The sequence below is a fragment of the Mandrillus leucophaeus genome, unplaced genomic scaffold (assembly GCF_000951045.1).
Source record: "Mandrillus leucophaeus isolate KB7577 unplaced genomic scaffold, Mleu.le_1.0 Scaffold870, whole genome shotgun sequence".
Taxonomy (NCBI): Eukaryota; Metazoa; Chordata; class Mammalia; order Primates; family Cercopithecidae; genus Mandrillus; species Mandrillus leucophaeus.
This window is the reverse complement of record NW_012109475.1, coordinates 255,618-265,380: the sequence shown is the minus strand read 5'-3', so window position 1 is coordinate 265,380 and position 9,763 is coordinate 255,618. Positions and strand designations below refer to the sequence as shown.

Sequence of the window (9,763 nt, the reverse complement as noted above, 5' to 3'; positions counted from 1 at the left end):
GTAATCTATGGCCCAATTTGGGCAGATTCAGAAGCCAACCATCTGTCCTACCTCCATGGGCACCCCTCTGTCCAGCTACCCAAAGCACACATCTGGACCACGTCTGTCAGCTCCTCACTGGCCTTCCTGCTCCACCCTCACCATCCCTCCAGTCTGCTGCCCACTAGGCATCTATAGGGAGTCTGTTAAGACTGGAGTCAGAGCACCTCCTTCCTTTGCTCCAAACCTTCCATGGCTCCCACCACCATCAGAATACAGGCCCAGCTCCTCAGGCTGCCATTCCAGGCCTAACTCTGGTTTCCCTGCTCTGTTTCCACCAGACTAAATGGAGACCTGCAGTCCCTGGAATGCTTCCATTTCATCACAACCAAGCAAGGTGCACGTGCTGGTCCCTGTGCCTGGGACAGCCTTCCAGATCTCATTCCACAGGATTCCAGAAATGGGAATCCCTCGATATAACGCCTGGCCTGGATTCAGGATGGTAAGGGTAAGTGACTCCCAGGGCAGGGCCCAAGACCCACGTGTGAGGACAGGACACGGCCAAGAGCCCCAGGACACCAACATCCCCTCTATCTGGGCTTCAGGATCCTAAGGGCCGGAATCCCAGCGGGTGAGGGCCTGGGGCACCTCCACTCACCTGCGCCGGGCCCATCAGCGACGCTGGCAACCCCATTGGAACCTGTGGGCTGGGCAGGGCCATACTAGGAGGCGCTAGGGCTAGCCCTGCCGCTCAGCCGAACCCTCACACTTCCACTGAGTGGCGCGAACGCTGGGTGACGGTCGCACTCGGGACCTGTCTTCCCTAATACAAAATGCGCGCAAGGCCTCCGGGCACCGCAGGGAGGAAGGCTGGGGATGGAGACCCCTGAGACGCGTGGCGCTGGCTCCACTTTCGGGACCACCTTGGCTCATAAAAGCATAGTAATTAGCCGGGGGTTATGGTGCGTGCGAAGGCGCGTTGTCGGTCCCTGCACCCACTCCCGCGCCCTTGTTTGGCTCCAGAGGCCTCCTGTAGCCCAACCCACCAGCCGCAAAATGAGGACCGCAATGGCGGCGCCGGAAGTCCCGCCCCTCAATGCCGGCTCTGACTCGCTCCTGGTCCGAGCCTTCATTGGCTCAAGGCTCCCCGCCGACTATGACGCTATTTTCCTATGCCCGTCACGCTGCCGCTAGGCCGTTGCCAGGGTGATTGAGGAAAGGCGTTTATCGCGTCGCCGCTCACGCAACGCAAACTACATTATCCAGAAGGACCCTCGCCGTGCCTCAGGGCTGGCCATTGGCAGCCCAGGAGAAGGGCACTTCCGGACGGGGTGGAAGACGCGGGCCAATCAGTCTGCAAGCGGGACTTGTGTCGTCGTCCTCGGACCGTCACTTTGGCATTTCTCGATTTTGTCTGCATCTGAAGGGACCGCGTTGTCAGGCGAGGGACGGAATCTTGGAGGCTCCCTGGGCCCGTGAAAACAGGAGTGAGGAAGGCACGAGAGTCGGGGAAGTTCCGCCTCCGTGACATATAAGCGCCCCGACCGCGGCGAATATCGCCCCCCGAGCCCCAGTGTTCCCCCCGGCCGTAGATAAAGCCGGCCCAGTGGGACCCTCAGGTCGCATCGCGCGGAGGTGTCCGCGGCTCCCGGGAGTGGTCGCCCTTGGCGTTGTGTCGGCTTTAAGGAGCGCGAGGCCGAGGCCAAGAAAAGCCACGCGTTGGGAGGTCTTGACCCAGCGTGCGCCCGGCTGCAGGCTTGGAGCGTGTGCCAAGGGTCTCCTGGCACCCACTCGGCTGGACTCAGCACCATTGCCCTAAGTGTCCAATTGAGAAGTACCTTCCCCAGGTCCTCTGCAGCCCCACCAAACAGTGTGGAGCGTTCACAGGTAGGGGGGGTCACCATTTCAGAATCCAGTTTGTTGAGACGTGGAGGGTACAGGAGGAGGGATCTGCATATGCGAAGACTTGGACGTGAGACTGACCTGAGCGTTCAGGAAGGATCTCGTGCCCCCTCGGCAGTGAGTGGAGAGTGTAAGAGGAGTCCTGCCTCTCCTGGCACACTGAGGGCGCTGGGAGCCATGAAAGGTGTTGGACAGAAAAGGGATGGACATGACCTGACTTAGAATTTGGAAAGTATTCCAGTGGCTGCTGAATGAACACACTACTGGAGAAGGTGGTTGTAGCGGGGCTGGAAGCAGGGAGACTGTGGGGAGGTTATTGCAGTATTGTTCCAGACTTATGATAGTGGCCTGTCCAGAACGGAAGCAAGAGAGATGGGAGAAGTGATCAGATTCCCAATAGATCTTCAAGATAGAGCTAATGGAATTTTTTGCTACATTAGATAAGTGGAATAAGCATGAGTAGGGGTGAAGGACCATCCCAAGTAGTTAGGAAGAATTAGGATGCCTCCTGTGGAGAATAGAGGTTGGCAGTTGGCAGGAGGAGGACGTTTCTTGGAAGATTAGTGATGGATTTTGTAGTTATAGGGTCTGAATTGTCTGGAGGCCTGTGAGTGGAGGAGTCAAATGGGCCTCTGGATGTATAGTATTCTGGTGTGGTTTCCGGACCTCCAGACTGCATTATGTTGGTGGCCTGGACCAGGGAAGGGCCTGAGAATAGGATTTGGGAAGGGGGGTTTTAGGTTGGAGTTACAGATGGGCCCTCGCGGTGAAGTGTTGAGACTAAGGACCAGTGGCTAGGGCTTATGCCCAGTGCTTAGATCACATCTGTCTGCCCATTGACTTGGTGTTACAGGGCTTAGTGACCTTTAAGGGCAGGGTCAGTACATCTTCCAAAAATGTGGGGCTCCTTAGTGAGGTCCAGGGGGGCTTCTATAGTGACGTGATGCTACAGAGCTTTGTATTCCTGTGCTCACTAGGTAAGGCTACTGTGTCTTCTCTTTCCCCTACACGTGAAATCTAGGTTTTCCTCCGCCTTTCCCTTGTTCCCTGTGGGAGGTGCTGCTGGCCCTGGCACTGGCCAGTGTTCTGCTACTTATCCCTGGCTGCTTCATAAACCCCCACACCTTCTGCCCTGGGACCTTGACAACCTTGTGAAGCTGCAGTGACGGCCCTTGCACCCACTCCCTCGCCCTTGTCCGGCTCCCGAGGTCTCCTGTAGCCCAACCCACCAGCCGGAAAATGAGGACCACTATGGCAGTACCGGAAGTCCCGCCCCTCAACGCCGACCTGGAATCATAAGTCTCAAAACCTGTGTAGCATATCACATGCAGCTGGATCGTTTCCTGGCTAGGTTACGCTGTCAGGATCTGTCACTTTTCTGTCCCTTCTGCCACATCCCCTTACTCTAGTAGAAGTTTTCTGCCAGCTGTCCGTTGCGAGTCCCAGTGGGCACTGACATGGTCATTGATGGTGGGGTCACTGAGCATTGACTTTGTGAGGTTCAGTTCTTCCCAGCTATATACCTGCACAGGTGATCTTCGCTTACCGTGGTTTGTCATGCGGTGGATCACCTTGACGTGGGCTGCCTTCTCACAAACCACTTGATCAGAGCTCTATAGGATCACTGCCGCCACCCGTGCCGTGTGATCACCTAACTAGAACTAATGAAGAGACCTGGCTGGTGGACAGGGTGGCTTGAATTAGGCCATGGACAGAGAGGCCCCATGGTGCACCAGTTCTGTTGAATGGAAGACAGCTGTGGGAGAGCTGTTGGCAGTGCCCTGGTGGCTCACCTGGTACCTGAGTTGTGCCCTCTGTTGTCCTGGCACCAGGATGTATAGCCATGCCCTTTTTTTTTTTGTTTTTTTTTTTTTTTTTGAGACAAGAGTTTCACTCTTGTTGCCCAGGCTGGAGTGCAATGGCATGATCTTGGCTCACTGCAACCTCCGCTTCCCGGGTTCAAGCAATTCTTGTGCCTCAGCCTCCGGAGTAGCTGGGATTACAGGCATGCACCACCACACCTGGCTAATTTTGTATTTTTAGTAGAGACGGGGTTTCTCCATGTTGGTTAGGCAGTCTCGAACTCCTGACCTCAGGTGATCTGCCCACTTCAGCCTCCCAAAGTGCTGGGATTACAGGCGTGAGCCACCGTGCCTGGCCAGCCGTGCCTTTTAAAAAAATTTTCCTGACGTTTTTCTGACACTCTATCCTACTTTCCCCTGACTCCTGTTCCCTGGATGGCCTCCTCTCTGTCTTCCAAGACTCATTCTTTCCCCTTCTCCCCTCCTCCCCTCCAATGGCCAGATCTCCTACCATTGGCCTCCCTGTAATGTGTCTTGAACTGATAATGTATCTTTAAATAGTTGTTATCTGCGCATGGTGGCTCATACCTATAGTCCCACCTACTTGGGATGCTGAGGCAGGAGAGCGCTTGAGTCCAGGAGTTTGAGTCCAGCTTGGGCAACAAAGCGAGATCCTATCTCTAAAATAAATAGAACATAAATACATAGTTTTTGAAAACCCGTTCTTCCATGAGACTGGCTTGTTCCATTTGAGGAGTGTAGGCATAGGTGTCAATGGTTCAAGACCTGGGCTTCGCTCACTGCATGGTACTGGCCTGTCACCAGACACGGGGGCCCTGCAGCTCCACATTTTGCAGAACCTACAGAGAACTGACACTGAAGAGATATCTGATAAATACATAGCATATGGAAAGGTGTTTGAGGAGAAGCAAACCTTTTGTCCTACCAAAAAACTTCACAGTGGGAAAAATTGCAAGTGTGTTATGAGCATGGGAAGGCCTTCACTTTTGTCTTCATCCTGAGAGAGCAGGAGTACACGCACATCTTCGAAGGGCCTTACAAGTGTAGTAACATGGGGAATCCTCCAGCCAGAACTCTACCTCCTTTGAGCCCAAAATATTCACCCCAGAGAAAGTCCCCATAAGCGCAAGGAGCGTGGCCCAGCCGTGAGCAAAATTTTGCAAAACTCTCTTCTGCACCAAAATGGTCATACCCTATGAAGGACTCCTAAGTTCAGGGAAAGTGGGGCAGTGCCAGCTGTCCTGGTGGCTTCCCTGGTACCTGACTTGAGGTTCATAAATGTTATATTCAGAGCTCTGCTTTCATTAGCAAAAACAAATTAACACCAGAGAATGGTTGTACAAATGCAATAACTACATGAAAGCTTTCAGTGAAGTATGAAACTTCATCCTGCAGAATTCTCACCAGAGAAAGGCCCAGTGCATGCAGCTAATGTTGGAAAGCCTCTTCTCACAGTTTTAATCCTATTTAGCACCAGCTACTTTACAGCATTGTGAGTGTAGCATGTAGGAGAGCAAAAAATTGCAGCTTCTGCCTTGATGTGCACAAAGTGATTCACACTGGAAAAAACCTCTATGAGTGCAGCCAGTGTGGGAGAGCATCAGCCACAGCTCCTGCCTTGCTTGGCACCAGAAACTTCACCCTGGAGAAAAGCCTTTTTATTATAGTAAATGTAGGAAGGTCTTCAGCTCCTTTATTTAATATAAAAGAATTCACACTGGCCAGGTGTGGTGGCTCATGCCTGTAATCCCAGCACTTTGGGAGGCTGAGGCAGGGGGATCACCTCAGGTCAGGAGTTCGAGACCAGCCTGGCCAACATGGCAAATCCCCCTCTCTACAAAAAATACAAAAATCAGCTGGGCGTGGTGGCGCACATCTGTAATCCCAGCTACGCCAGAGGCTGAGGCAGGAGAATCGCTTGACATCAGGAGGCTGAGGTTGCAGTGAGCTGAGTTGGAGCCACTGCACCCCAGCCTGGGTGACAGAGCAAGACCCTGTCTCCCCCACCAAAAAAAAAAAAAAAAGACACAACTGGGCATGGTGGCTCATGCCTGTAATCCCAGCACTTTGGGAGGCCGAGGCAGGCAGATCACTTGAGGTCAGGAGTTCAAGATCGGCCTGGCCAACATAGTGAAACCCCGTCTCTACTGAAAACAGAAAAATTAGCCGGGCGTGGTGGCAGGCGCCTGTAATCCCAGCTACTCAGGAGGCTGAGGCAGGAGAATCACTTGACCTCGGGAGGCGGACATTGCAGTGAGCCAAGATCACACCACTGCACTCCAGCCTGGGCAACAGAGTGAGACTCTATCTCAAAACAACAACAACAACAAAAAAACAGACCCTACATGAGTAGCCTTCAGCCATGGCTAAACCTTGTGTAGAGGATTCCTCCCTGAGGAGACACTCCATGATGGCCCTGCATTTGGAGAAGCCGACAGAACCCACGTTCTCCACCCCACTGAGGGACCTTGGCAGAGCTATGACACCACTGGGTCCTGTGGTGGAAGCCCATCTGGGTTTGATGGTGACTTCCCAGTTGCTTAATGTAAGTCACTCCCTGTTTCCTGCTTATACTACCTTGGAGGGATGGTAGGGGCCTTGCACGCATTGGGGTGGTATCATGCTCACTCGTGATGGGCTTTGATATGGACGTGACCCCATTCCAAGTAAGGAGCCTAATTGGATAATTTCTTTCTCTCTCTCTTTTTTTTTTTTTTTTTTGAGACAGAGTCTCTGTCGCCAAGCTGAAGTGCAGTGGTGCGATCTCAGCTCACTGCAACCTCTGCCTCCCAGGTTTAAGAGTTCCCCTGCCTCAGCCTCCCAAGTACCTGGGACTACAGGTACGTGCCACCTCACCTGGCTAATTTTTTGTATTTTAGTAGAGACGGGGTTTCACCATGTTGGCCAAGATGGTCTCGATCTCCTGACCTCGTGATCCACTCACCTCGGCCTCCCAAAGTGCTGGGATTACAGGCGTGAGCCACTGCGCCCGGCCTCTCTGTTTTTCTTTTTCTTTTCTTCTCTTCTCTTCTTTTCTCCTTTTCTCTCCTATGCTCTTCTGTTCTCTTCTGTTCTCTTCTGTTCTCTTCTCTTCTCTTTTCTTCTCTTCTCTCTTTCTATTTTTTTTGAGGCAGAGTCTCACTCTTGCTCAGGCTGGAGTGCAGTGGTGTGATCTCGGCTCACTGCAACCTCTGCCTCCCAGGTTCAAGCAATTCTCCTGCCTCGGCCTCCCAAGTAGCTTGAATTACAGGATGGTGCCACCATGCCTGCCTAATTTTTGTATTTTTACTAGAGATGGAGTTTCACCATATATTGGCCAGGCTGGTCTCAAACTCCTGACCTGAAGTGATCCACCCACCTCGGCCTCCCAAAGTGCTGGGATTACTGGCGTGAGCCACCGCGCCCAGCCCTGATTGGATAGTTTGTGAGGGACTTGTGGGTAAGTTTCCCATTTTCCACAGACATTGTAAAGTGTGCATTTGACATCCATGATGTCTTCATTAAGTACTTATAACAGAGGTTTTATGCATTCTTGTCATCACCTAGCCCTGGTGCCCTTACCTCAGAGAGTACACTGGACTGTGTCATAATGCATTCATCACTCATTGGTTCACCTTTGGTATTGGAGTCCTGTTTAGAGGATGGAGTGAATTGAGCATGGAGGTGTTCTCAGACTGGCCACCAGGAGCCCCTGTGCACTTGACTCAGGGCACAGCAGCAGGGAGCATCTCTCTGTCTAATTGTGGCTGCCCCTGGGAAAGAATGAAAGGCTGTGTTCTGAAGCTTCCCACCTGGAGTTTGCCTGGAGAGGGGAGTGGTTGGTCTGGAAGAAGCAAGAAAGTGGCCTCTCTTCCAAGGAATGTCTCCCCCAGCAATGTCGAAAGCAAGCCCTCTGGAGGCCACACTTTGGTAGTATATTACCTTCTGGTATTCATACAAGCACTAGGTCAAGTATCATAGGTGGATAAGGAAACACTGGATGTGAGGAAATAGAGCATGGGGAGCCTAGCAAACTGCTTGGTGACTGAACCCTTGCAGAATGAGGATGTGCAATGTCTTGAGGCCTGTCCACCCGTTTATCTGCCACAGCTCTACTCATAACAAAAGGTTTTATGAATTCCTGTCATTTCCTAGTGGGCTGGGTACTTTTGGTTACCACCATGTGGTCAGGAACTCCAGGACTGTGACAAACATCCTCTATACCTCTTTTTTAAAAACAGTTTAATTGAACTGTCAAATAATATACATATAAAGTTCACCCATTATAAGTGTACAATTTAATGATTTTAAGTAAATTTGTACAGTTGTACAAACATCATCTTAGCCCATTCCTATCAGACTCAAAAGTTCCTTTACAGCCTTTGCAGCTAAGATCCGCCCCCAGCCCCTGGCAACCACTAATCCTTTTTATGTCTTTTCTGGATATCTCATGTAGATGGAACCATGTAATATGTGGCCTTTTGTGTCCAGCTTTTATCACTTACTGGAATGTTTTTGAGGTTCATACATGTTATAAATCACTCTTTTATTTATTGTGTTGCTGAATAGCATTTCATTGCATGGATATGCCACATTTTATTTATTCACCAGTTGATGGACTTTTGGATTGTTTTCAGTTTTTGGCTATTATAAATAATGCTGTTATGAACATTTGCCATCTGGATGCCAGACTGTGTTAGGCAGTGTCACTTCCTTGTATTCAGACAGTGGTCAAGTCGGTATACTAAATGGTAAGGAAATACGGGTGTGAGGAATGAGGGAGTGAGTGAGACCAGTGACCTGAAGGAACTGTATCCAGTCCATAGGGACAGCCACAACTTTGCTTTGATGCTTGAGTCCATGCAGGGTAAAGTTCTCAGGACCTGCAGACTTGCACATCTATCAGAGCCATACAAATGCCAAAAGGCTTTTTTTTTTGAGACAGAGTCTCGCCCTGTCACCCAGGCTGGAGTGCAGTGGTGCGATCTCGGCTCACTGCAACCTCCGCCTCCCAGGTTCAACCGATTGTCCTGCCCCAGCCTCCTGAGTAGCTGGGATTATAGGTGCACACTACTACGCCTAACTAATTTTTGTATTTTTAGTGGAGACGAGGTTTCGCCATGTTGGTCAGGCTGATCTCAAACTCTTGACCTCGTGATCTACCTGCCTCGGCCTCCAAAGTGCTGCGATTATAGGCATGAGCCACCGCTCCTGGCCTTTTAAAGAACCAATTTTTTTTTTTTTTTTTTTTTTTTTTTTTTTTGTATTTTTAGTAGAGACAAGGTTTCTCCATGTTGGTCAGGATGGTCTCATACTGCCGATCTCAGATGATCCGCTCGCCTCGGCCTCCCAAAGTGCTGGGATTACAGGTGTGAGCCACTGTGCCCGGCCACCAAAATAATTTTTATACCTTCCTGTCATGCTCCCTTGGACCAGGCACCTTTTGGGCATCACTCTGTGGTCAGGAACTCTAGGACTGTTAGAAAGGCGAGACTCAGCGAGGCTTCCTGGTGGACTCTAGCAGCTGTGATCTTCATTCCTTTCTGGTTACATTCTCACTGAGGCAGGGCTAACCCCAACAAGGAATGGGAAGAGGGTGGGCAAGGTAACACAAGACTGTTGGATTCTCCAGACTTCCAAGAGGAATGGGAGATATGTAACTCTATGTGGAAATCACCTCGTTTGTAAAAGTTCCTACCTATTTACAAAACACTTAAGGAGTTAGGAAAAGGTTCTATTCAGCAAAACCAATGTATAGTCCATGAATGATCCCCGGGCTACGCTATGACTTCCAGATAAGGGTTAAACCCCCTAAACGCACCCCGCCCTCAAAAGGGCTGCCTGAGAAGGATGGAGAGCCCCAAGTCTGCCCCATACGATGTCACTGGGTGAGTGGCAACTGCTGCTGTCTCTCATGCCCTTGTGCCTGTCTGCCCTACCTAGCACCATGAAGAGAGGAAGGAGATGACATCACCCATGGAAGGACTTATATACCCTGTCCTGTCCCATTGTTGGCAAAAACACAGTCAGCCAAGTTGACACCTCCCTGGTAATTCCAGAAGTCCTCTGGACCACTCAGG

The 9,763-nt window shown here is 51.0% G+C and overlaps 1 protein-coding gene across 2 annotated transcripts in view; it reads right to left on the bottom strand.

Annotated features, from left to right (window-relative positions):
• ZNF132 (zinc finger protein 132) overlaps nt 1-1,112 on the bottom strand; it is a 7,664-nt gene extending 6,552 nt beyond the window's left edge. Inside the window, exon 1 of one of the 2 annotated variants that reach the window (XM_011969068.1) lies at nt 638-1,112. In XM_011969068.1, coding sequence (XP_011824458.1) covers nt 638-700 — 63 coding nt within the window. In that variant the 5' untranslated portion in view covers nt 701-1,112. The remainder of the gene's footprint in view (nt 1-637) is intronic. The other variant, XM_011969069.1, reaches the window with a different exon arrangement.
• Between the last annotated feature and the right edge of the window lie 8,651 nt (nt 1,113-9,763).